General features: G+C 41.1%; 2 protein-coding genes across 2 annotated transcripts; one reads left to right on the plus strand and one right to left on the minus strand.

The window, feature by feature from the left end:
- Nucleotides 1-705: 705 nt before the first annotated feature.
- tipin (timeless interacting protein) lies at nt 706-6,909 on the plus strand. The gene is made up of 8 exons (XM_044202707.1): nt 706-835; nt 2,054-2,182; nt 2,379-2,472; nt 4,218-4,293; nt 4,433-4,555; nt 4,655-4,709; nt 5,276-5,515; nt 5,857-6,909. The coding sequence occupies exons 2-8, from the start codon at nt 2,065-2,067 to the stop codon at nt 6,126-6,128; spliced, it is 978 nt and encodes a 325-aa protein (XP_044058642.1). The 5' UTR covers nt 706-835; nt 2,054-2,064; the 3' UTR covers nt 6,129-6,909.
- A 291-nt stretch (nt 6,910-7,200) lies between these two features.
- On the minus strand, nt 7,201-27,300 carry dis3l (DIS3 like exosome 3'-5' exoribonuclease). Its single transcript, XM_044202590.1, has 18 exons — nt 27,151-27,300; nt 25,447-25,600; nt 23,989-24,117; nt 20,867-21,002; nt 17,223-17,390; nt 16,918-16,996; nt 16,190-16,369; nt 15,021-15,190; nt 14,388-14,549; nt 13,140-13,390; nt 12,635-12,727; nt 12,240-12,528; nt 11,378-11,613; nt 10,821-10,975; nt 10,413-10,591; nt 10,175-10,320; nt 8,656-8,827; nt 7,201-7,827 (listed from the first exon to the last, which is right to left on the minus strand). Exons 1-18 carry the CDS (start codon nt 27,278-27,280, stop codon nt 7,504-7,506), a joined length of 3,153 nt encoding a protein of 1,050 aa, XP_044058525.1. The 5' UTR covers nt 27,281-27,300; the 3' UTR covers nt 7,201-7,503.
- Nucleotides 27,301-27,539: the final 239 nt, after the last annotated feature.

Consider the following 27,539-nt stretch of genomic DNA (forward strand, 5'->3'; position numbering starts at 1 on the left):
TCTCCACAATGTGAGGATATATTTCTGGTGGACAAATACGACATCCCATCATTTTTCACTTATTTGGCCTACAAACTCTCAAATTTGACTACCAGAAATAGCCTTATAAACTCACCACGTGGGATTTATGTGTAATTGTTGAATGTAAACTCCTGCTCAGGTCGTTAAAAATTCCCCTGGTCTTACGATGTTTTTTATTCTAGTTTGAATGCTATCTTTGCATAAACCCAGAAACCAGCACAGATAATTGTGTACCAGTGGGTAAGATGTGTTTGATCTTTATGTGGCTTAACTGGTGCGCTCTTTTACAAATTATATTACAGTTGCAAGTTTTTTTGCCCCACTAACAGCAAATTATTGAACTGAGTAACATTAGACAAAGCCTAAACTTGTGTTTTCTGATGTTGTATAGGGCTTATTTATATCAGTAATGTATGCAAACACAGCAGTAAAACAGCCATCATTTATTTGCATATTTTTAACCTATATAACAAACCTAAATTTATATGGTGAATGCAAGCATATATACGCGTGATGTTTTCAGTCTTTGTTTTGGTGTAAACTTTAGCCCAAATCGTATGTTTCTGAATGTTAATGCCAACGGGTCATTCTGATCATGCACTTTTATATTTGTTCATCAAAAGATTTTGTAAAAATGTCATTTTTCCTGATTTGGAACATTTATTTCCCCATACTCCCACACAGTCATCAATCTAACTGGTATTAGTTAAGGCTAATTTCTGGGACTTTATTTTGAAAAAAAAAAGCGTCATACCGGAAGTTAGTGTTGCTAGCTTCACTGCTTGTCGAGCCGCCACCGGACAGCTCGTAACGGGTAAGACAATATTGTTGCATTTCCTTTTAATACAGTGTCGTATTTTATAAGCTATTATCATATTTGGGTCTTGTGGTTTAAGTTGAGCCGTTATGTTTTACCATTTCGCTAACAGCAGTTAGCTTACACGGTGGCCAACTTACCCAGAGTCTGTCTCAGCGGCTCGTAGTTAGCTTAGCAGCGCGGTGTTTACTCTTTTCTGCAACTTCAAACGTCACTCAGAAATAAAGTTGGGACGTCCAGACAAAGGACGTGATTGTCCTGTTCACCCAGGCTGAACAGCTTATCCTGTGTGGCGGTGAAATCCAGAAGACTGACAGTCTTTACACTTTGTTTTGGCCATGATTGAGTTTACCGCCACACTGTGGCTGACGCTGTGGTCGACCGATATCTGTTTTTTCATGGCCGATACCGATCACGCGCCAACGGCGGAAATGGGGGCCGTTATTCTTATTTCATACTAAAAACTGGTAGTCAAAATTCAACTTCAACACTAAGCAACTGAAATGCTGCTAGTTTCATGTATATTATAAGACCTGTGATTAAGTATTCAGATTGTTTACTTAAGTGAAAGTAGTAATACCACGGTGTAAAAATACTTCATAACATTATATATATATATATATATATATATATATATATATATATATATATATATATATATATATATATATATGGAGGATTTTAATGTTGTAGTTGAGGTGAAGCTACTATTAACAACTTTATATACTGTTGAATAGTGTATAACAATTCATCATATTTTATAAGACAGTATTTGTATGTAAAACATGAATCTGTAAAGTAACTACAGATGTCAAATAAATGTAGTGGGGGTAAAAAGTACAACATTTCCCACTGAAATGTAGTGGAGTATGTATAAAGTCAAAGTACAATATTTGAGTAATGGTAGTTCATCCCATTCCATATCAATGGAGTGCTGTTCATTTTCATTGCCGTGTTTCTTTCAATGAATGCTACTTTAATTTTAAATTTGAGTTTGGTATAAATGGTTTGAGCTTCTCAGACATACTAACACTGATTTTTAAACCAACATAAATCATTGTTAATCTGTTGCTATTTCCATAGTTGTACTACAGCAAATGATAAACTCCTAGAAATCAGCACTACTAGTTCTGTAATCAGCCATATAGAAGTCAAATTAATGTGAACTTAATACCATTGTAAAGCTGATTGTGGCCGATTTACTTTTCCTCCAAGAGGTACACACGATGCTTGACCCGATGGAAAACGGCCATGACGGCATAGAGGATGAAGCTTTCCCTCCCCTCCCACCACCTCACTCCCCGGGCCAGGGAGGACAAGAGGAGGGAGACCCTTTTGGAAATGGTGAGAAGCTGCATTCAACATTTTCATTGGAGGGGAGTGACTACTGACATAACAAAAACACCTACAGATGGTAACTTATAGTCTTTATTTGAAACACTGGCACCTGATCCGCCCCGCTGAAGGTTTTCCGTTGTGTAACTGTCAACAAAGCGATGTTGACCACCTGTCCCATTGTCATGTGGTGTGGTTAATGCAGAGGAGGAAGACGGCGAGGTGTCCAAGCTGGCTGAGGTCCCTGCTGCTAAAAGGAAAGGGGTGAAGAGGCCGCAGCCCAAGCTGGACTCTCAGAGGTACCTCAGACATCAGTGCTGTAACATCATGGCAGAGGATTCAAATTTATTCAAATGCAGAATAAAAAAATAAAAAAAAGTACATTGATTTGTTGACTAATGTTAGGAAAGTTTAGACACCAAGATGCCACAAACTGTAATGTAAGAACGCAATTTTTAATGTTGGGAAAGGCCTGGGCAGTACGTGATTTGTTGTTTGTTACCGGCTGTATCGTTTAATTGTAGCTCCACTTAAGGTTTTCAAAATGACTTTGCTTTTTTCAGACGCACAACTACAGATTCAGTGATTTTAGGGCCCTTTTACGCCTACCTCGTTTGGTCCTCGCTCTCGGACTTTTCAGTTTGATCCGAACCAAAATTACAGTTGTGAAACCTCCGCCACGAACAGACGAACCCTGGTCCAGCGAAAAGAGTAGATCTCGGTCCGGATCAAACTGAACAATGTCTCGCTTCGTTTCTAGTGTGAAAAATTTTTTTGGATGGTTCGGACCAATTACAGGAAGTTCTGGCAGGCTATCGTCAGAACCGGAAAAAGGAAAAACAACGCAACAAAACAAAATGGGGAGAGGAGGAGACCAAATGTTTAATTATGATTATTATTATAGCTGCAACAAAATGAATCTGTTCATTCATTTTTCTCCTTTCTTTCAAACTGCGATAGAAGGCTACGCGCTTAATTAGCAACACACCGACGTCCGACCGTCTACAGACCAATCCGTTGCAAGTATAGGGAGACGCAGCTCACGTAGGTGATGACGACAGAACGTCGGTATGTCATGTATAGTTCTTTAGTGCGCTCGCATGATTGCAATGTGAAACCAAAACTAATCGGATCAAACGCATTACCTGTATGTACCTTGGTTCGGACTTTCAGGTGTGAAAAGGCCCTAACGCTGCATTAATTAAAGAGTCAAGATCCGGGTGGTGCTAGTTTTATTACCTTAATAATCAATATTTCTATGTAAACAATGGATCAAATGACGAAAGAGGTCGTTCAGAGAGTCACCTCTGCAGTTCCTCTCAGCTCTACAGCGTTTTTAGCCTCTTTCAGCTCATTGTTTTGGTTCACTCTCATTAACCTTATCTCCAGCAGCAGCAGGCAGCTGTTTTCAGCATGAAAGCTCTGAAAACCGACTGTACGCTACCTGCTCAGCACCAAACAGCAGACAGACAAAGTTAGCAACTAGCTGCTGAACACAGTGACGCATTTAGCAGCTAAACCGCCAGATAGTTTTCTCAGGAGTTGGTGGAGACTAAAACAGAGTGAATATTGGACCTACATTCATCAGGTCGACAGAAACATGCCTAAATGATTGATAATGTTGACATGTGTCTGCTGTTTGCTAACACGTTAATGCAGGTTTAATTTTTGATCAGTTGGTGATCAAGGTTACGGCTTTTTTTTTTCTTTTCTATTTATTATTCATACCTCCATTACTGCTGCTGCAATACTACTTATTACTTATATTATTACATTGCATTTATACCGTATTATTATCATCAACCGGTAAACCCACTTGGTACTTCACACATTTTATTTTATACTTATATCCACCTGGTACTTAATTTATTTTCTGACCTGTTTTTTATAGTGTTTTATAGTGTATTGTATTATATATATTTTTTGCTAGTACTTTCTCCTGTGTACACTGATGTAAAGGCGAGCTGCTGTAACAAAGAGTTTCCCTTCGGGGATCAATAAAGTATTTCTGATTCTGATAAACATTTGACACTTTGTTCTTCAGGCTGATCTCAGAAAGAGGACTTCCAGCTCTGCGAACACTGTTCGATAATGTCCATTTCAAAGGCAAAGGGCACGAGGTAAGAGCTGACAACAGACAAATTAACAAAGCCAAACGCAGCAGATGCCTTGTCGAGTAGTTCATATTGGCTGTACTTCATCATATTACGTACATTTAGCCAACGTTTCGTGGTGTTTGCGTGTGTTTTGTCCAACCAGGCTGAGGACCTGCGGCTGCTGATGCGGAAGATGGAGAACTGGGCCCACAGGTTGTACCCCAAACTGCAGTTTGAAGATTTTATTGACAGAGTGGAAAAGCTCGGCAACAAGAAGGAAGTGCAGGTGGGATGAAGACATCGATGCTGAATATTTCAATGAAATGTACTTATTTTCTACAGTGTAGTATTTGTAATTATTTGCCTTTTTTTTTTCCTGCGACAGACGTGTCTCAAACGGATACGACTGGACATGCCACTGACACACGAAGATTACATGGGTAAAGATATTGAGAGATAAAAACACACTATTTATATGCATTGTGTTAAGACAGGGATACATGTTGCATTCAGAATTGATCTGAAACACGTAATATTTACACCATATTGGCAGGGATCAAAATGAACACCTGCCAGTTGCTGGTAAATTGACTTTTGGTGCATAAAGTGTCACCTGCTGCACTGAGATGGTACCATTTGGTTTCCTTTGTTTTATTCTGTGCAGTGGTTGGTTCTTGTTTGTTTTCAAACCTAATGAGCTAATGAATGGTCAACGGCAGGTAAAGCGTCATGTTAATCCCATGTGGTGGCGTACTGTACAGCAAGGGTCTGTCTCAGGAAGTTGTTTATTTGGTTTGTTGAAAGAACTGAAGAGTGAAACCTGGAACCTCCCTCAAATCAGTAACATCTATGAGAGTAAAAAGACATTTTTCAGCTATTTGTTTTGCTTTGTGAGACAGGCCCCGGGTATGAGGCCACATAAAAAACAATAATTTTATGAGACGGAGCGAGGTTCAGATTTACTCTCTAAATCCACGGTTTTGTGAAAACAATTGTTTTGGTTTAGGTGAAGAAGAGGCAGCTCCCGAATCGCATGTCTTTGGGGATCCAGATCCGTTTAACGGCGCGATCTTCCCTAATGACCTGCAAGGGCCGGTCCACTCTACCCCGGCTCCAGCTGCCCCACCTGCCCCCTCCCCAGCTGCCCCCTCCCTGACCGAGGAGCAGCGTAAACGCATGGAGCTGAACAGACAGCGGGCCCTGGAGAGAAAGCTCGCCCGCCAGCAGCAGCAGCAGCAGCAAACAGGTGAGAGGCCCTTCAGTGATGGAAAAATAAGAGTTGTCCTGATTCCCCTAAGGAGAAATCTTTATCAAATACTTGAGACAAATGATGCCGTCCCCTACAAATGCTGCAGGCAAACCTCAGCCAGTCGCTAACAAGATAAATTAGGATAAATCAAAAATCAAACAATGGTGTAGCTTCCAATACGCAGTGCTAAAATGTCTAGAATATCATTTTAGATGCGTGTAAAGTAGTTAAATCGAACAGATATTAGTCTGTGTTCCTTGAAACTGAAGTTTCACTGTTTGTACATTTAACTTCGGATTTTGACGTCACTGTGCGTAACTCCTCCTGCTACCCACTAGATCCTTCAGACTCCCAGACTGTTGACTCATCCGCGTCAGCAGATGAACCCACATCAGTGTCCTCCGCAAATGTCCTGAACAACTCTCAAGATCAGCATGAGGAGGTGGAGGATTTAGACCTGGAGCCAGCCGCCAGCAGCACGCAACAACCCAGCCAGCTTCCACACAAAGACTCTGAGCCTTCTGCCAAATCACCTCAGCGTGAGAAAGAGGATGAAACCAGCCTCAGCCAGGTCCTTCAACCCAGCAACGAGCGTGAGGACGGAGATTAATGCTCAGTTCAGGAGCCGCTAACTGTGCGGCCAAAGTCTTTTGGCAGTGCATCAAACTTGTGCATAAATTGTCTGCAAAGAGCAAACCCAACTTTGTTCAAATTCAGAATTCCTCTTCCCCTTGTTCCTGTCTGAAATATACGTATAATTAAGCACTGATCCCACATCTGTTTTGAACTGTTTTACCATCAGCAGCATTTCGTTTGGTTTCCCAAGTTTCAGTTATTCCTTAACTGTGCTACTGTAGCTGTTACTTGAAAATGGCCATTTGACCCTTAAAGCTAGGGTCGGTAATGTATTTCAGAAGCATTTTTTGTTATATTTGTTGAAATTCTCTTTACGTCCCAAAAGCAATCAATAAATCAAATGCTGTGAATAAATCCAGTGTCTGTGGCTGTTGCAGGCCTGTAATGAGCTACCTGCCTGTCTACCTACCTGTGGGCACTCTGCCCGTGCATGAAAATGTGTTTTGGGGCACTGGCTTTGGATGGAGGCCTGAAGGGAGGGGGTGGGATTGTTTCAGTTAGCTTGAATGTCATTAACTGTAACAGAGTGCCTTGTTATTGTCATGTACTTTAGTAACGTAATCAGTGCAGCAGGCCACTGCAGTAACTTATTAAGTCCTTTTTTCTTTTCTGGAGCTTAAACTGAAGACATTTCTGTAAAACTGCGGCCTGAGCTGTGTGGTTTTAGCTTTGATAAATTGGGGCATAGTTACTGTCCTTACCAATTTTTGTTAAAATGCCAAGCAATAACAATAAACATTTCCTTGTAAATTGAATCTGTTCTGTATAAGGACACCTCTGTGATCTCATCTTCACGTACAGTGTATTTGGTTTTTTTTCCCCCACTTTTACTACAAAACCTAACATTGTCATACAGTAATTCGTCATTCAGACCCGAAGTCTGAGTGATACAATATCTGAAACGTCAGTTTTCTGTCCCTTTTAGAGTTTCTAAACTTTTAATGTTTCTTTCCACGTCAATTAGATTTAGACATGTTTATGTTATAATAACTAAATACTATACCTGACAAAGGGCTTCAACTCCAACCTTACACGAGACTTTAGTATTCATCCATACAGGTTTAATTACAAACCACAAGGGCACATAATCAACCGTTTTACAAAAATAGATTCTGTGGAAACCCTTTACTTTCATACAAAGAAGCATAAGCTACAATAATAAAACTAATGCGTGAGTCATAATTAGGGTAAACACTAATTACATTACAAGTCAATACTTACCGAGCAACAAGCACCGATTCCCTATTAATGTGTAGTACTATGTGTTCGGGATCGCAGTGCTGCATGAGATCAGTTGATATGACGATATTTTTTGTGTCATTTACAGCCAGGCTCACGTTGCAGCTGCTCTATGCTGTTGTTGCACAGACCTGTGCGGCCATTTCCAGGTCCATCAGAGCCAGCTCTCGGACCTCCTCCAGGAGAGAGTACAGATTGGGAGTTTTGCTCTGGCTGAACTCTCTCTCCTCTTTGGAGAGTTTGGGGCGCCCGGCCGCCTTCTCCTGGGCCTGCTGGTGCGCCTCCTCAGCCAGGCGCACCACCTCCTGGACCAGCTGGCTGCGGCCCTGCGAGCGGCTCTGCTGGGGCTCTGCGCTGCGGTGCGGCTTGTTGCTGATGACCTCAATGTTCAGACTGTCTGCGTGGCAATGTGTCGAGTGGACAGAAATACGAACCTGTGGAGACAGCAGAGGACTGAAACGTCACCCAGTATTCCTCAATATTATCGGTGAAATGAATAACACGTCAAGAAAACCACGACAGAGACATATCTAAATCTGTGAAAACAAAATTATTTAGGGATGGGTGATGTAGCTGTGAATATCCTGATATCGGTGAGAATATTTATCACAAAACAAGAATATTTCTCTAATGTCGATACATATCACGACATGGCAAATGGAGGCACAATGGAAAACGACCAAACTTAACTTAAAAAGCAATTAATTTAGTTAGTTTTAAATTATGCTTGTAATTATTATTATTATTATTATGCTTGTGGCGTTTTTGACCACTAGAAGCGCTATGGAGCAACGTTTTAAAGAGTGGGTCCCTGTTTCGTTTGTAACGTGCACACGCACTCAGGCAAGCACAGGGGCGACGCAATACACTGCCACCAGTTTCAAGCTATTCTGCTGATCGACAGTTGGTGGCGGTAACGCGCCAAGAACTGTAGCGATGCTCCTGCGAAGCCAGTGAAGACGAAGACTGCTAGCAAGTAAACATGGATGTAAACAAAGCAGGATTTAGCTCATAACAGCTCTGCAGATATTTTGAGAGGAAGGAAATTAATCTGACACGTTCGTTAGACCTCACGGGTACACGTTATGTGTTTTGGTAAGAAACAAGACAACTGCACGGGGCACCTTTAATATAAACAACTGAATTTTGAAAATGACAAAACAATATGATCATATCTTCATAATATGATTCCACTTAAAAGTCAGTAAACAATGTCAGATTATTGTCCAGTCCTAAAATAATAAATCTGTTCTGCGACTCACAGTGATGTGGTCAAACAGTCTGAAGGTGGAGGTGCCGCAGCCGGAGGTGGTGGTAATGCGGTCTGCGTAGCGTCGCACGGAGCCACTCTGCCACTCGCAGCTGCCGTCCTGTCCTGCAGCCACCACCTGGCCCTCGCGATTCTTCATATACACCGGCCCTTTCACACCATACCTGCAGAGAGCACAGGTGTAGTCAGGACTGCCGGATTAGAATATTTTATTACACCGCCAACTATTACAAAGCAATACTTTAACACAATGCTCTGTTGCAGGGGTAAGAGAAGAGATACGATCAGTACAGATTTTAAATTTTTATTATTTCACTTCAACCATTAAAGCGACAGTTCACTCCAAAATCAAAAACACATATTGTTCCTCTTTCCTAGAAGCACTTTTGATAAGTGCTCTATAAATAAAGTTTTATTATTTATTATTCCCTGTAGCGCTGTTATTCCATCCAGATTGTTTTGGTGTGAGTTGGTGAGTGGTGTTTTGGAGATATCGGCCGTAGAGATGTCTGCATGTTTTGAATATAATGGGACTACATGGCACTCAAAAAAAAAAAAAAAAAAAAAACTACATTTTGAGAAACTCAACAGCAACGTCTCTTTCCAGAAATCGTGATTACTCAAGATAGATTTGTTGTGAGCAGTTTCATGTAGGAACTATTTTATTCCTACATGAAACTGTTCACAACTTTGAACTGTCCCAATAACTAGATTAAGCCTTAATATTACCCGATATTACAAAGATTAAAAACACATTAAGCGTAATTTACATTACTTTTCCGTACTTTTAAACAAATCAATTACTTGATTGTATTGGAAATTGGAAACATTTTATTTTCCAGATATTTTGTTCCTCCACAGATGAATGCAGTCATGCTTCAGTGTTACTGCTCATTAAAAACCGCACCATCCCAGAAAGCCTTGATTTGGTGATTTGCATGTCAAAAGATCTCTAGACAGCCAGGATAAAAATGTTTTTAAGAGCATAAATGACCATACTTCAATGTGAAGCAGGTACAAACTTCGTGTTGATATTATGTAAGTCAGTGAAATGCTGTTGAGACAGTGGTTATATATAATGTAGACATTTAGACCTGTTTAAAACTAGACTTTTAGATGTTTAAAATCAGTACTTGTGAGTATATTTGTAAATATATAGACTGAGACCATTTTACAGTAATAATTGATCATTAATACCTCATTCCCCATAAAAAGTATCATTAATAGGAAAGGGCTGGTGATACTCTACATCTTGCTTATTGTCAACACGTCCCATGAAAAGACCAACAATGAAGGAACGTCTTCAGAAGGAACCAACAGCCACAGACAGGAAGTCAGAAAGTTTTGAGAGACGAACAAACGCATTGTTGGCTTTGGTCTTTTCATGGAATTTGAAGACATTAAGAAAAATATATAATACTACCATCCTCATCCTTTACAAATTACAAACTAACTGAATACTAACTCTAATCTATCAGTCACCCTACTCACGACCCCAGGTAGTTTCTTACTCTGGGACAAACACCAACACGCCGTTGTCCCTGATGGAGTAGATGACAGCGTCTGCCACGCAGTGCGGATCCGTCTGAGGGTCTCTTTCTTTGAAGTAGAGACATTGAAACAACTCTGTGGACAACTTCTGGGCCTGTTGGGCTGCCTGGAAAGGTCATACAGAGGTCAGAAGAGACTGATTAACTTCTTGCTACATAAAATAAACTCAAAGACCCAAAATCACAAAACAGCACTGACCCTGTTCTTGTTGTTGATATGCTGAGCCATTACTTCCAGTTCTTTGTGACTGGCTAATGCTTTACCAGGGTCCACCCCTCTTTCCATGTCGATGGCTGCGGTGAGAAGCCGGTGGACCACGATGTCGGCATAGCGACGGATGGGTGAGGTGAAGTGTGTGTAACGGTCCAGAGCCAGACCTAAGAGACAGAAAAATCACCACGGTTCGCCAGTATAAAGTTTAATTTGTCTTCTTTTTAGTCTAAAAAAGCTTACTTTTTAAATAACTGCATAAAATCATAGAAATTAGATAGTCATATGCTTCTAAACGGGACGGTGTAACAAACCTAGATCCTTAATTTGCTTTGAAAATCTGGAATAAACCACAAAGACATATGCAATACAATAAAAGCTGAAGATCTAGTGCACCGTAATGGTAGTACTGGTCTTGGGACTCGAGACCAGTGGAGAAGTACAGAGCCTGTGACATGGCGTGGGTGGCCAGCATTCTCAGCAGCCTGTTCACCAGCGGGTCCTGTGGGTCCACAGCCCGGTCCAGAGAATCAGCTAAAGCCTTGTTGGTCCTGGAGGAACAGAATTACCTATTCAGATATCTGCCTCACTCTTTTCACCAACTGTGACAGCTACAGTTGTCATGTGGTGGCAAACTGTGATGCAGGAAAAAAAAAAAAAAAAAAAAAAAGATTTGACAAAGAGAGAAACAAATTTCAACTGATAATGCAATACAGAGTAACAGGTCATGTCAGTCGTGTCATTGTTATGTAACTGAGTGCAACAGTTTTAATATATTGACTAGCCCAGCCTCTAAGCTGTGTTTAGCTGTAGATTTTCACTGACAAGAGAGTGGAGTTTTGGATACCATGTTTGACTGCAAAACAACATGCATGTGAAATTAGTGAAAACACACAACAATGTGCACCCTCAGCTTCCATACAGGACACTCATAAAATCCTACTATCAGTCACCCGGTATCGATGGTGAATCCCCCGGCTGTAGCAGTTTCCACCAGCTGGCTGAAGAACTCCTGCCGCGGTGGCGGGTGACGCCTCAGCAGGGCCTGATGAGGGAAGGTCTCCTGGATCTTGCGCGCCACCCAGTGGTTGGCGTAAATCATGCACTCGGCCACGGTCTCGTGGACCTCCAGGGGTTGACGGGGGACCAGGGCTGTGATGTTCCTCTCCTCATCCAGCTGGGCACGCACCTGAGGAGGGATGGCGAAATCGTTTGAAACATGAATTTGAAAATACAGAACACATGTAGTCGTTTATGTAGTATAGATACATATAGGTTGGGATCTGATGCGTATGAACTGTGTTCCTAGACAGCAAATGTTTTTAACAATTTCACCGCCTTTAAAACCAAAACTCTTTGCAAAACTCCGAGTGGAGATATTAAAAGGATAAGGCTGGCAATATTCTATATTTTTCTTATTGTTAACAAATCCCATGAAAAGACCAAAACCAACAATGAATGTATCTGCTAACAAGTGTTGTGTGTGTGTGTCACAGCCTGATGGATCTTCCTCCTCTGAGCCACCGAGCTCCAATGTTGTCCAGAAACTATTAAAAACACATCAGTGAGCCGCACTGTTGCACTGGGTGACGTGTTCCTTCATCACCATGAACACACACACTGAGTGGTCGCTTTGAGTGAAGCTTAGAAAGGCGCTGTACAAGTACAGTCCATTTTCCATCCATTTATAATGGTCCTTGGTACAATTTGTCATCAAACCAAAGGCACATACTGTTCCTTCGTAAAAAAAACAACAACAAAAAAAACAGAAAATAAGAATAAAGAAGAATAAAAAGGAGAAGGAACCAATTATACCTCCACCCCTTCCAGCTCCAGCGCACCTCCTCTGTCCCTCTGCGCCCGGAGGTGTCTGGCTACATGCGTCAGCAGCTCCAGAGCCTGGGTGAGCTGAGCTAGCTTGGCGTCCTTCTCCTCAGACCCAAGCTTAGCCAGCTCCGGTACCTCAACCTGCTCTCCATTAAGGAGCGCCTGGGCCAGCTCATAGTGAAGCTGGTAGGAGGAGCGGATGAGCGTGCGACCATACCACACCTTGTTGACAGCGAGGGTGTGTGCATCGAGCTCCCACAGCACGCTCATCGCATACCTGGATCATATGCATACAAATGTACAGTCAGCATGTTTTAATGTGTTCACAAATGCGTGCTAATTAGTTAAACACGTTCCAAAACATAGACGTGGAGTTTACTGACCTGTCGACTCCTTCCAACAGAGAGCAGAGGTCTGCACTGAGAACAGCAGGCAACATGTCGTACCTGCGGTCTGCCAGGTAGTAGGTTGTAGCCCTTAGAATGAGACAAAAGAAGAATAAAGTCAAGAAAAAATGTGATATTTGCATCTTCTTCCCACGGAGTAGCCATATTTTAAAAAGAGGCATTGCGGAAAAACAAATTTCCTCATGTGTAACTAAATATTCAGAGTTTGGTCCCCTGGTTTTTCCACCTCCTCTGTATCGCTTTCACTGGCTTTATTACTAAGGCTGCAGTTTGCAACCATTTATAAATGGTTGCAAACTGCTAGATGCCACTAAATCCTACACACTGGACTTTAATTAAAAGAGTGTGTTACTGATGCAACAGAAATTCAAGCAGCCACTTTCTGGCCTCTTTGTACTTCTGAAAGTTACCTTGCAAACTTCTGCATGGTGTTGTGAGGTGTTTCTGGTATTTTTTCCAACTAATCCAACTGGCTCCTCACCTTGTACGTGCTTCCAAGTCAGTGAGCGAGCCCTCGCTGACAAAGTGAGTGACGTCTGCGATGTGGACCCCCAGCTCCAGCAGCTTCCCGCCGGCGAGTCTGCGCACCGACAACGTGTCGTCTACGTCCTCGCAGCCCCGCGGGTCGATGCTGAACACCAGGTGAGTCTCCCTGAGGTCCCGCCGCTCTGCCACCTGGGCAGGATCCATCCTCCATGGCTTCTCAGGAGAGTTGACCGGCATCTCTCTGAGCTGAGGACAGACAGACAGTCACAGGTAGAAAACACAAGGTTACATAAAGGTCTTGAAATCTTTCAAAAGCAGCCGTGCAACACTAGAGCCATAGTGATGGGACATTTATGAATAATTTATTTTGCCTGTGCTTTGGGGTGAGAAGAGACCGTCAGATATTGTGTGCTGAGGCACTTCTTTCACCAGAGGACAATCTTTGCAAAATAAAATGAGCAATATGAATCTGAGCAGAAAGAAAACGTAATTTGATTCTATCACGTCCGCGGACTGTCATATGAAAAAAGGAAAACATGTAAACAAATTCTGTATGAACTGAAAAGGAAAAAAGACATTTAGTTTCAACAAGGCTATTCCATTGCTCTGTGTACGGCACACTGAGCATTAAAACTATTCATTAATGTGTCCTCATCTGGTAAATGTCCTTTCCAAAGAATAGGAGGCACCTATAAACTCTCGTGGACTCTGTAATTCAAGAGAAACACTGTTCAGGGGCATGGCTTCTAGGTGGCAGTGTCACCACGTTTGCTCGGCATTTTCCTTTTGTTAAAAAAATGTTAATTAATTAATTAATTAATTAATAAGGTACAGTATTGAGTGGAGTTTCCTTATAATATTTGTATTGGTTACCTGTCTAAAACAGAATTAATTGCACAAATCTTTTAGTTTTTAAAAAATCACTGAATGGCTTAGCGACTAGCTAGTGAAGAAAGTGAAATGTGAAACAGCTAAAGCTTTTTCTTGGCAGAAACCAAAAATATTGAACTTATATTTGTCTGGTGCCCGAAAACACAACTCTGTGTCTGCTAAATGTGTATGTTGGCAATTGTTTCCTGACGCTATACCCATTTTGTAAGCGATATTATGTCAGGAGTTGTATTATTCAGCTTGTTGTGGAGTTTGTCTGCCTCCAAAAATTTAATGCAACTTTAAATTCAATGAGTGTTTGTGTAACGTAAGTGCGGTTTAATCTCAGAGAGCGAGATGCTTCCTTTCTGACCTGTGCATCTGAGAAGGGAGGCACGTGGATGCAGTTCTCTATGAGGATGGTCTGGACCTCCGTCTCAAGCTCTCCAGCCCGACCCAGCACCCTCACACTGTGGCCGTTGGGATAGAGCGACGTGCTTTCCCATGAATCAATGCGCACCACCACTCTGTGATCCTGGGTAAAGAAGACAGGGACAAGAGTTTGAATTAGCCAACACTGACCTCATTTTGAGACGCAAGAAATTGTATACATCCCCTCATTTACCCGTTTAGCTGATTCTTTCAGCCTCTGCTCTCCAGAAACTGGCCAGCACATAGATGAACTCCCTTTTATTTTTACATAAGAAAGTATCATGCTGAAAGATTTATTTCACTCCCTTTTGTTTTTTATCCCATATGTTTATGCTTAATGGAAAATAAGATCAATAATCACCAACATTTATATTTTAAGATATATTTAGATTTTAAGGTAGATATAATTATGCAGCGAAAAGCCAGAAGTGACCCTAGTGCGTCATTGGCCCAAATGACAGTGACTCGACCCAGACAGTTCACATAAATTCTTAAATAATAAAGATACCCAGTTATAAGAACAGTTAAACATAAAGAGTAAATAAAGCAGTAGCCACACGAAGGCAAACCAGACCTGCAGAGCATCAGCCTGCTGAGTACTGATGCGGATTTTGGGGATGCGATGGTCCCAGGGCACAGCCAGGATGCGCTGGGAATTCCTGCTCTGGGACTGAGTCCCCTCCCTGGGGGGAAAAGTTACCACGTAGTCCCTCCAATTCCTCTGCAGGATCCCCACAACGCGGCCTGTGGAATTTTATATCAGACATCAGTACAGAGACACTTGAGTTATAATATGTTATATGTTCTACCAACAAAATTATACGTTTTTCTACCTGCATAGTCAGTTGATACCAGTTAATGCAGTGTTTTGCAACCATATAAAATTATTATATATAATAAAAATATATAAAATATCATACGTTTGGTTGTATGAAATCCATTCAGAGCTTTCAACCGATCTCCATTCAGTGAATGGAAGTGGACCTTTGAGTTTGATTATTTTGTTACTTCCACTAATAGCACTATGAAGAAATGTTTGATAAGTGGGTCACCGTTTTGTTTTTTTATCTCGTGCAAGCACAAAAACATGCGGGTGACGTGATACATATTCCTGCAAATGGTTTCAGTAGCAATACGGCAGCAATTTGCAGGGGAGAGAAACAAGACATGGACGTAAACAATGCAGGTTTCAAATGCGTTAAGACACCAAGGAAGCACGTGTTGCTTTCTGGTGAAAAACACTGAATACGAACATAACTTTGTTTAAAAGAAAACCTTTCATTGTACCTTTAATATATATAAAAAATAATTCAATAATTTTTCAAGGGTTCGTCCAAATATGTATCAAAGCAGGGGAAAACTGGATGAAATGTATCACAGGAGAGTGCAAAAAACTAAAGATTTTGCAAAAATAGCATAGAAACTATGTAAGTGTAACACAGATATATCTTTACAGACAGGTGGACAAATTAATCCAGAAAAAAAATATTTGGCTTCTACAGTACGCCTCACAGTTAAGGAGTTATGGACAAAAACGTAATGCTTTATACATGGCCACATCGTCAGCTACACCAAAAACTAGTGGTTTCTTTCTTGGCCCATGGCTTAACTTTCAGTGAAATCTGTTCACTTGTTTTGGAGATATCCTGTATACTAACAGGAAAACAGACAAACAAACAGGATAGAAAACATAACAGCATAAATACTGGAGTTAATAAGTTCAGTCACTATGGACGGTCCCACCTGTCGGCATAGGTTTACTCTCGTTTTCCTCTCCACTCTTCTCCTCCCCCTGCCCCTCAGTCAGGGCTGTGACCTTCCCTCTCCACTCACTCTTTGGCAACAACTCCACCACAACCGAGTCGCCGTGAATGGCTCTGTTACGATTCTTACCACCGCACACCAACACCCCCCGACTCAGATCTGAGAAGGATGAGGGACAGGAAAAGGTGTGACAGACGGCAGAGAGGACAAAGAAACAAGGAAAAGAAGAAGTGGAGGGGTCAGGAGAATGGGTCAGAGAGAGCAGGCAAATCCTGTCACCACAGTGGAGATGTTTGTTTGTTTGTAGTGAATGAGAGTTGAATGTGCCTGGTCTGCATGCGGTCAGTATTGTATTCAGTATGTATCAGAATCAGAATCAGAAATACTTTATTGATCCCTGAAGGGAAACTCTTTGTTACAGCAGCTCGCCTTTACGTCAGTGCACACAGGAGAAAGTACTAGCAAAGATATATACACTATAATACACTATAAAAACAGGTCAGAAAATAAATTAAGTACCAGGTGGGTATAAGTATAAAATAAAATAAGTGTGAAGTACCAAGTGGGTTTACCGGTTGATGATGATAATACAGTATAATAATACAATGTAATAAAATAAGTAATAAGCAGTGGAAGTTAAGTGTAGCTTATAAGATTATTAAGATATTGCACGGCAGTAATGGAGGTAAATGTAGTCAGCTTTGCACCTGTGTTCTTGCTCGAGAAACCATCCGTCATGATTGAAGCTTCATTCTGTGCCCGGTGCTTGCTGACATTCAGAGTACCCTGATAAAAAGGAAAGAAAGATATGATTTATTTTGATTTTAGAAACATACAATCTAGTTTAACTCACCAGTCTGTTAAATTGGCCATTTGCAGTTTTACTGGATATTTTGTGTTTTTCCAGAAATATTTCAAGAAGTCTTTTGTTAATTTCTTGTCCAACAGCATTAACTGCTGTTTAAGGAAAGACTCACTAGACAGAAACCAGGTAGGTGGACTTGTACTGTACCTGAATGTACCGTCCAGACTTGATTCCAGCCTCCAGGACTTCAGCAGGCAGATGTTCGGCAAACTCTCTCTGCGAGCCCTCGCTCTCCTTCTCTTGTAGCACCTGGGAAATGGAGCTGTACAGCTCATGGGCTGCCTGCAGCTCCGGCCAGAAGTTTTGCAAAAAATCCTGGAAAATAAAGCGACACATTTCAGCAACAGATAAAACCATAACTGGCATTATGGATCAGGGTCTTACCCTTAGGTGTTAGGTAATGATGCGTAACAATTATGACATAATACTCATTTAGAAGATATAACAATTTTGATGATAATGCAGTTTCATACTAAGAGTTCAAATTTAAAATAAATGACTGTGTTTGGCCTCCCTAGTTCCAATAACTTCCCTGCAGGGGCCTAAATCGTGGTCCTTTTACTCTCAAATTCAGTTGCGTCAACAATGGGTTGCGAAGTAGGAGGAGCCAAGTATTTTTCCCGATTTAAATCCCCATTTCCAGGTTTTCTTTTAATGATATCCTAAACATTCTTTAACCTACAAACACAGTCTCCTAGATATGTTCATGTCATGGCCACCAGTTTTAATTTTATCGTCATTTCTGAGAAACCACGTTTTTTCAGTTCTGAACAGGGGATAGTACTAAATACTACGATACCCATCAACCTCAGCTGGTGTTGCTATGGAGAAGTAGCCAGTCAGAGGCTGGAATCAGAGCTGTAGCGAATTCATTCAACACTTCATTGTTGGAACTGGGAACAAAACCCAGCGCCACAGTTTCCAGCATCCAAAACTGACCCAGAATCTGAAAGTGAACTGATTTAAACGGTTTCATCAGGTTTCTACGAGATGTATTCTTTAACTTGAACTCACCGTAAACGACACACATATCTGAATTTTAAGCTCGGCGATTGGATAGCTGTTACCAAAATGCACCTTGGGAGTTGTAGTAGACGGTACATTTTTATGCACCGTTGACTTTTTGTCAAAGAACAAGATATTTTGTAACGTAGTTGTTCATCTGTTATACTGATGATTCAACCAGGAGAGTTTCATGCCTATCCAAGCCTCGAAGTACATGTCATCCAGCACTGCCTGTGAGAAAACGGACAGGACTTTTACTTCCAGAAGCCCGGACTCCTCCCACTTTGTTACTCCATTGTGGCAGCCAACAGTTCAGCTGTCATCATTCATTTCTCCTGCATTTTTACCGCAACATATACTTTGGAAAGATGAACTGCATCTGTAAATTGTAACACACTCACTTCACACACAGATATCAGCTCTCAGCTAAATGGGGAAAAAATACAAATAGAAAAGGAACTATATCTATTTCTATGTATGCTAGGCTACACTATAAATCTACCTAATACTAATATAACTCCATAATGCTGTTTTTGCTTTGCAACCAAGGTCCAGGTGATTGGTGGTACTGAGAACAGCCTCTGCTTATCCACCCATCAGATTCCTTTCCAACATTATTTACTAATTTCCATAATGACTTGACAACTGTTAACAGTTAGACAAGACAAATACATTACCACTCTTTTCTCAGAATAAGCAGTTTGCAGAATTTCCGTGAGGCTACCTGTGATTCATCACAGCTTCTCGAGTGTTAAAATAACTCTGAGCGCTCCACCGAGTCACAGCCACTTCATCAAAACTTTAAACCAGCCACGAGAGTTTACTTTTTCTAACAACAATTTTTTCCTTCACTACTCCAATAGCATATTAGTTGTCAAGCAGCTCAATGGAGCGATATGGATGCAGCACATACGGGGCATGGCAATGCAAGACAATTAGGCGGTACAAAATCCCTTCAGCATTCTAAGCGATCCATTTTAAATAATAAGATCCAGGATTTAAGGGGCAAACAGTTAAGCGAGGCCATTTGGAGATAGAGTAATTACATAGATTATTGATTTTGATTGATTGAGTTTTGGGATGTCTTTTGTACTTGCTTTGTAGAGCTAAGTCTGTTGACTCATTTACTTCATCCTCTATAGTACATAAGTTCTGTGATGCCTTAGTGGGCTGGGCGATAATTATTAATCACAGTTTATGAACTTTCAGAGGAATCGTATTGTGATGATATGATCATGTGATGTTATTGTACTACGCACTTCCGCTGTCCAAATTAATGATTCCAAGCAAATTGTAATTTAAAGGACAATTCCAGTTCATCGTTTTCGCCATCATTCCTATCAGTAATACCACCGCTGTGATCGCCAATTAAACTGCTGAGATGTGGGAACACAGTGACATCGCTAAAAAGAAGTGGATAACAGCGGACTGGGATATGCCATCACCAGTCTCTCTCTGGTCGGGCCCAGCAGGAAACCGATAGCGGTGAATACTTGTAGATGAGGTGGAGTGGGACTACTGTAGATCGTTTTGTGTCTGATCTAAACTGAGGCTCCAGAACGGCACACAGGTTTTGCAGAATCTTCATCGGTAACCTAATCATCTTTAATAAGTGCAAACATTTAAAATTATTAAATTAATAAATAACTGTAGAGCATTTTTCTACTGTGTTTTCATGAAATAAATTGCTTTTTCATCATCATTATTAATATTTCACAGCGCAAAACGCAAGCTGGCTTTTGTGCGTATTGGCTTACGTGTAAATTTTGATCTTACCAAAGAACAAGTGGGAAGTACTCAAGTATTGAGTCACGGCATCCTGGTCCTCTGTGATCATCACTATATCCATCATACCTGCCAGGGGGTTATAGTACCATACTGCTGCAGTATGTATTTCTGATTCTGATTGCTCGTGTTTCTTGACCCGTCAGACGTCTTTTTAGCGATGTTGCTGTGTTACCAGATGTCGGCAGTTACTTTGGTGAATACAACGTCGTCACATAGGAGAAAAATTATGGCTAAATATGTGAAAATAAGTCCTGAGATTTGGTAAACCAGAATTATCCTTTAAAAAGTAACACAATTAGTTATTGCAATAAGTCATGTAAAGCATTAACAGTTCACATTATCTTCATCAGCAGAGTGAGTTCGCCCAGTTGTCGTGGAACTGTAGGTGTTCAAATTTCCATCAGTACAGGACTAAATCTAAAATGGACGAGGGATATAAAAGCGCTCAGGAGAAAAAAATTTACATCTACAACTCCATGACAACTGGGCAAACTCCATCTGCTGAGGAAAATAACTTGATATGATTGAAAGCTCCAGAATAGCTACTAAATTCAGTTGAGACTGTTCCCTCATTTTCATTTCAAACATGTTGCAAATGTTCACAACCATTGAAAACAGTATATTGGTGATTTCTATGTTTACTACTGAGTAACTGAATGCCCCTGATCAACACACTCATACAGTAGTACCTACAGTCTGTAGGTACTTTAACAACAACAACACCTTTTCTATTGTTTTGGCTCTGTACTCCAACACACAGATTTAAGGGTGTTTGAGGATAAACAGTGTGGGAATCTTTGCCCCTTTTGAACAATGCAGCAGGACAATTACAGGGCTACAACTTCTACACTGTTCACCCAAAATGAATGTAAACACCCTCAACTTAAAGCTGAACGTTGACGCTTTAACCAGAGCCAGAACAACAAAATGTCTCACTGTCCTGCGGTACAGAGATTAGCCTTAGTGTGTGAGTGGTAATGTACAGGTATGTCATGTACCTGTACGGAGATGACGTACACTCCAGAGTTGAGGCTGCTGTACTGAGTCACGGCATCCTGGTCCTCTGTGATCATCACTATATCCATCATACCTGCCAGGTGGTTATAGTACCATACTGCTGCAGAATACACACACCTACGCAAACACACACACAGTTAATTCACAAGTACAAGATGCATGCAGACAGCTTGCCTGTTAAAGCCCTAAACTTGGATATTTTGTGTTTAGTTAAATGAACATTGTCTGTAACTCAAAATGGTGGTTCCACATTATAAAGAATACAGACATAATTTACGGCTCTGTTTACTGTACCGTTTATGCAGTAAACTCATTTCATGACAGCAGACTGCACCTCCAGCCTTCTGTCTTTAAAGGCAAACTAAAACGTTTGGGGACAACATAATGTATAACACTGGTGGACCACATCATCAAGAGCCACGCTGTTATGACTAAATCTTTATTAGAACAAAAATCATGGTGGTAAGCAGGACTTTTACTGTCTCTTCCTTCTGTATTAGAGGTAAAGTTTTGCTGGTGACTGAATCTTTTCATCTTCCTTGTTGGCAGACTGTTTAATCTCTGCGGCAGAGACCACTGCCGTGCTGAAATGATTACTTGATCTAAAAATTCACTGATTAGAAATTTTGATAATTGGGTGTAAATATCAAACATGTGCTTGCAATACCTTCACAAATACTGAATTTGTTTGCTTTGCTCTGTGTCACATCATTTTGATTTGAACTTTTGATTCATGGATTTTGGCTACTGGTCTGATTTTTTTGCAGCTGGAAATCAATACAAATAAATCAAAGCAGCAGCACACTTGTCTCATTGCATGCACCCGTTTTATCATCTAAGCCTTCTGTCAAACAGACCTTTGGCAGAGCATCAAATTTCAATATTATTTTATTATTGAATGGAAGAAAAAACATTCCATTTTGTGGCTTATGTGCTCGAATCTGCAGCGGGAGGTGCGCCCTACTGTTCAAAACATCTTGACACACTAAGTAGAAAATATATAAGTATACTTAAAGAAGTCTATAATAAAGTCTACAGGTGCATATCTGTCATTCTCAAGTGCTCCTGCTTTCTTTGTTATTATAACTTGTTTTCTACCTGAAAAAACTGAAATTGCCCCTTCAGCCCTCAAGTCCCTATGGAGACAAGCCATTGTAAATGTGTGATTGACAGCTTAGCCAGTAGAGGGGCCCTAAGTGCCATATGGTTTTACACCACCAGCCTCTGTTGCACAAGTTGAACTAAAGTTGAAATGAATGCAGTGTTTATGCATTACTAAGCTGCATAATTCTGAAGTTCAACATTTTGACGCTTAGTCGCTTTCTTTTCAAGAGTTAATAGTCACAGGCCAAGAAACAGTCTGGCACATAACCCTCCTTAAAAATGCTGAATTGTTGTTTTTATACTTTTTGTATAATTTTTGCATGGATTAAACAAACAAGATATCCTGTGTTAATGAGTGAGGTTTAGAGGTGCAGGTACACGAATTTTGTTACCTTTGGACAGAGCCAGGCTAGCAGTTTCCCTCTGCTTCCAGTCTTTACACTAAGCTAAGCTAACTGGCAGCTGGCTTAAGCTTCATATTTACCACACATACATGAGTGGTATCGAACTTCTTATCTAACTAAGAAAGCGAATAAGGGTATTTACTAAAATGTCAAACAATGTGTTTAAAGTCACTGTGTAGAATTTGGGCACCCCCAGCGGTAGTATCAAAAAATACACTGTGGCAGACAGCAGTGCATCTTGCTAGGTTTGGTTTTCATCCCAACCAAAGACTACAGACTAGAGACGCCCCACGCCGATCCAAAGGATCGGTATCGGAGCCAATCTTGATGGATTCTGATCCTTTCTTTACCATGCGTTACAGTGTTTTGTTAACCTTAACCTGCTAGTGTTGCAGCACTGCTCTCTCAGCCACAATTTTAAGTGCGAGCATTTCGCTGCTAATCCAAGTAAAAATTAAGAGCGTGTAAATGTGGGAAATTATTTTGGCACACCAGTGATTGAATCTGAGTTCAGACTCTGAGGTTGGCAAAATAGACAGACGCGCCATAAGCTCTGATGCCCACGAATCCATTATCTCTCCTCTCTCGTTCTCATGAGCAAAGCTCAGAGTACAAAAACAGCAAAAAGGTAGCAGCTTCTCACTTTGAGCCAGCGCCGACCGTCACTTTCACCAGTTAAAATGACACTGATTAACGTTAATTCTGTGAGTGACTTGATGACAAAAATGAATCTCATCTGCTGTCTGGTTAAAGTGCTCTCTGCAAGCCGGCGTCTGTATTCGTCAAAGATTGTTTGTGTGGGAAGAACCGCCACTCTGTAACACCACTGAACAACCGCGGACTGAGTGTTTCTGTTGTTCCAACAACTCTCGTCTTCTCTCTAGTGGATCATGTCGATTTCAGGAGTCCAAATTAAACTTTAATTCATATCATGTAAATAATTTAAGCTTATGAACTTGGTAGTTAGTTTTGAACCAGGAGCTGGTTGCACCAGCTGTTCGTAAGTTCAAACTTAGTAAACACTTACATTAGAACTAGGCTAAGTGGAGTTTTACGCATCACTAAATTAAAACAGGTTTTATCACGCAGTTGTTACTAAACATTTAAGCCCACTAACTGTCAGGAGTACCTGTTGTGTAGCTAACTGAACCAACTGACAAAATTAACGATGCTTACTAATATGTGACTTATTTAGAGTGAACAGTAGAAGAGGAAATATTGAGTACGGTCGACATATCTGACCTGAAACTTGATAAATGCTGTTTAAAATAACATACCTCAAATTACGAAACGTTATGCTAATAACGTTAGACTAAATGAGTAAATAATGTCTGTCAGGTTAGCACAATCGTATATTTCCTACTCATTATAAACTGCATGACTTGACTTCTATACTACTTACTCTGAAACACACACATTTCTCCATGTATGCAGACATAAATAAAACAAAGTAATACCTACATTTAATTAATTTTTGGACGTTTAAATAATTGATTGCTCTTGATTGGACAGCTGCTGGTTCTGATTGCACTTGCGTACTAGCGTACTAGTGTGAGCGTTTCAGTGATGGTGTTGGGGATGTAATGAGCACTGACCTGGTCTGCCACTTTTCCTGGCTCTCCCCCTTCTCTCGCGGACAATAGGAATACTCTTGAAATTCATTGGCAAACAGCACGCAGTCGTGTCGAGGGTCTTTGAGCAGGTTTCGCAGACGGTTGTATTGCCTGCGCAGACACACATCCACAATGGGAAAAAAAACACTGAGACGAGGTCCAAATCATAGAGATAACTACAACAATTTTGGTTTGCGTACGGAATAAACAAATGAGATATAACGTATTAATTAGTGAGCTTGCGTGCTGGTAGATGGATTTTGTTCCTTCTGTACAGAGCCAGGCTAGCTGTTTCCCCCTGTTTCCAATCTTTATGCTAAGCTAAGCTAACCAGCGGGTGATGGTAGCTTCATATTTATGTAAATGAGAGTGGTATCGATCTTGTCATCTAACTCTCAACAGGAAAGTGAATAAGAGTATTTCACGAAAGAATCTCTATTCCTTTAATATATCATGTCTGTGATCCACAACATACATAACTATAAAATCATTGAAAATAATACATTATAATATTTTTTTGTTTAATGGGAATGCAGAATTATCCTTTGGAAGAAGAAACATAAGCAAGAAAATGTGAACCAAACTCCAAAGGTACATCGACGTTAGCTTTTCTCACAGTGGTGAGGAGCACTAGGTCGGACATTTCTTTTAATCTATAAGATAAGCACATGATGCACTTTTCAGTATCTTCCTGTATATTATGAGACATTTATAGTTAGATATATAATTCTGGGTTGATAGAAAAGAAAAGCTGCAAAGAAACTCAAAAGGTCATCGTACGCACACACTGTGTCAACACACACACACACACACACACACACACACACACACACTACCTGTGTGTTGAAGTGAACGGAAAACTGCAATTACTGACACAGTGTGGCATCAGCATATGCTCTACCAGCTACGTCTACCTAACATTATCAAAAGTGAAGCTTCATCATATTAATGATGCAACATTTTTAGAACCGCAGCCTAAGCAGAAATCAAAAACAAAACCAGAGGTCATGTGGGACTCCTTATTTACAGTGTTCATCAAGTTTGTCAAGAGCACTCCTGCGTGTTTGTGTGTGGGAGAGGTATTTCAAGTCACCGGCCAGATCTCAGTTAGCTTTGTCAGCAGAGCTTTGATATAATGAGGCTGACCCCTACCCACTCTTTGCACACTTTGGCAGGTAGGCTGTCATTAGAGGCTTAATTCAAAAGCGGCTTCAGACATTAAAAGGTCTTGACCGCAGGAGCTGTCCTGTTTTTGTCAGGGTGCCTGAAGCTGACATTTTTGTATTTGCTGGTAGAAAAATAACCCCGCGATACCGATCACCAGTATGCTTGTTTTGCAAGGTGCAAGGCTAAAAGGACTCACGGCGACTTCCCGCACATTAACAAACCTCGATGACGGGACACGCTGTGCACCTGTTCGGCGTGTTGGTGTGAGCGTACCTGCGGCCTTTGCTGTGCTGCACAGCCTGGCAGGCGGTCTGGGTGAAGACGATGCCCTGCAGCTCTCTGAACTCCAAGATCTCCAGATAGTCAACCACCACTCCGACATCTGGTACCACGTAGTGTGTCAAATCTCCCGGCAGCACCTTGCCAGCTGGTGGGAAAGTTAGCAGGGATATGTAAAAAAATTACATTTTTGCCATAACTGATCATTTCCATGGTCATATTGGCTGATAAAAAATCCGATCTATTTTAAATCTTAGTGATGCAGAAACTGTTGTACATGCTTTTATCTCTTCAGGCCTCGATTATTGTAACAGCCTGCTCACTCGTCTTAACCAAAAAACTGTGAAACGACTGCAGACTGTACAGGACTCAGCTGCTCGGCTGTAAACCAGGACCGAGAGGTGCGACCGCATCACACCTGGTTCAGCCTCTTTACATCGGCTCCCTGTTTGTTTCAGGATTGATTTTAAGATCTTGTTGATTACTTTTAAAGCTCTTCACGGCCCCAGACTATATTTTAGACCCTGTAATCCCTTATGAACCTTCACGTAGTCTGAGATCTTCGGGCAGGGGTCTCCTGTCTGTTCCTGAGTCCAGGATGGAAACTAAGGGGGACAGAGCTTTTGCCATCAGGGCCCCGAGGCTCTGGAACAACCTGCCTGAAGACATCAGGCTGTCTGAGTCAGAGTCTTCGTTTAAGTCTCGTCTCAAAACACATTTTTATCAGAAAGCAGATCCTGATTTTACCTGAACTGGCCGTTTATTTTATTGCTTTTATGTATTTTATTTCTTTATATTTCGTCATTCACTGTGGTGTTTTATTTCTCTTGTTGTGAAGCACTTTGCACTTTGTTTTGATAAGTGCTCTATAAATAAAGTTTTATTATTATTATATGCTAACATAAGTCTAGATGCCCACAGTTTATATATACTGATGATTGGTGCTGATGCTCGAAACGCCTTTTTATTTGTGACCTGGCCTGATTTATTACTTGTTTACAAGTGTCAATAGTCAGCTCAACTTCAAATTTAAAACTGTAACTTTCTCCAAGCAACGGAGCTTTTGCAGTGCAGCCTGTCTTGGCTTTAACAGCAAACATTGATCAGGTGCAGTTTAACGCTGATCCTGATACAATCGTATTCACAAAACCAATATGTCAAACAAGTCCATGAAGACTGGTTTTGACTGCAAAAAAAAAAAAAGAAGTTTAACTGTTATTTGCATAAATATTACAGGTATTACTGGTGAGACTGCAGCACATGACAGTGTTCATCACTCAGTTTGATCAATCTTTTCCTCCATCTGAACACGATTTTACAGCAAGTTAAAGTGATTAAAGTCCTGCATCTCATTTACTCAAACGCCCCCTGCACTGTGCAATGAACCACCTTCTCCATCTGTCTACACTGACGTGAATTGTACTTTAAATGGCTGTTAAACACCAGGTGACAGCTTAGCTAGCGTTGGCACATATTGTGCAAAAGTTAATTTAAGCAACATCTCTCTAATGAAAACAGCAGGACATTAAGTAGTTTCATGAATTACTGAAGTTAGCTAGTGGCGCCAGAAGCCACTGTCTGGTCTATTGTCACAGCTATGATATTAGCTACGGTTTGTATTTGGTCGGGAATTCATTGTAAAAGTAAATAAAAGGCTGTTTTGTGTGTGTGAGCCCTTTGTTTTTGAGCTGGCTTTACCGTTTTCACAGCCCGCCTGACACAGAGCGCTGAAGCAGGGGACCTGCTCTCTCAGGTAATGTTCCCGGACCACACGGACCTTCCGGCCCCGGCAGCTCTTCAAATGCAGAATCTTCTCCGTCTTAATCATCGCCAGGAGTCAGGGATGAGCCATGTGTAGCCGGTCGTTCGTGTAAACAAGCTGTTTTTATCGCGACGCGGGAAAGGGACGCTTGTCAAACATTCACGCTGAACTTCGGGGAAGTGCGCAAGACGGGACGAGCCCGGTGACGTCATGACGCACAAGCTCTTGTTGCGTTCAAGTGCTGTTGGACATAGAGAAATTAAGAAGAGAGAAAGTGGGGAAACGGCAAACCCGAAATCACCAATGTATGATTATTTTTGCTTTC

The sequence above is a fragment of the Siniperca chuatsi genome, linkage group LG1 (assembly GCF_020085105.1).
Source record: "Siniperca chuatsi isolate FFG_IHB_CAS linkage group LG1, ASM2008510v1, whole genome shotgun sequence".
Taxonomy (NCBI): Eukaryota; Metazoa; Chordata; class Actinopteri; order Centrarchiformes; family Sinipercidae; genus Siniperca; species Siniperca chuatsi.

Bases quoted from the DNA above. Each gene is read 5' to 3' on its own strand.
- tipin (XM_044202707.1), top strand. From the start codon at position 2,065: ATGCTTGACCCGATGGAAAACGGCCATGACGGCATAGAGGATGAAGCT. The intron at 2,183-2,378 runs GTGAGAAGCTGC...TGGTTAATGCAG, and splicing joins GGGAGACCCTTTTGGAAATG to AGGAGGAAGACGGCGAGGTG. The intron at 4,710-5,275 runs GTAAAGATATTG...GTTTTGGTTTAG, and splicing joins GACACACGAAGATTACATGG to GTGAAGAAGAGGCAGCTCCC.
- dis3l (XM_044202590.1), bottom strand. From the start codon at position 27,280: ATGATTAAGACGGAGAAGATTCTGCATTTGAAGAGCTGCCGGGGCCGG. The intron at 15,191-16,189 runs GTGGGACCGTCC...AAAATTCCACAG, and splicing joins GAGTAAACCTATGCCGACAG to GCCGCGTTGTGGGGATCCTG. The intron at 8,828-10,174 runs GTAAGAAACTAC...TGCTCTCTGCAG, and splicing joins GTGTTGGTGTTTGTCCCAGA to GTATGGTGTGAAAGGGCCGG.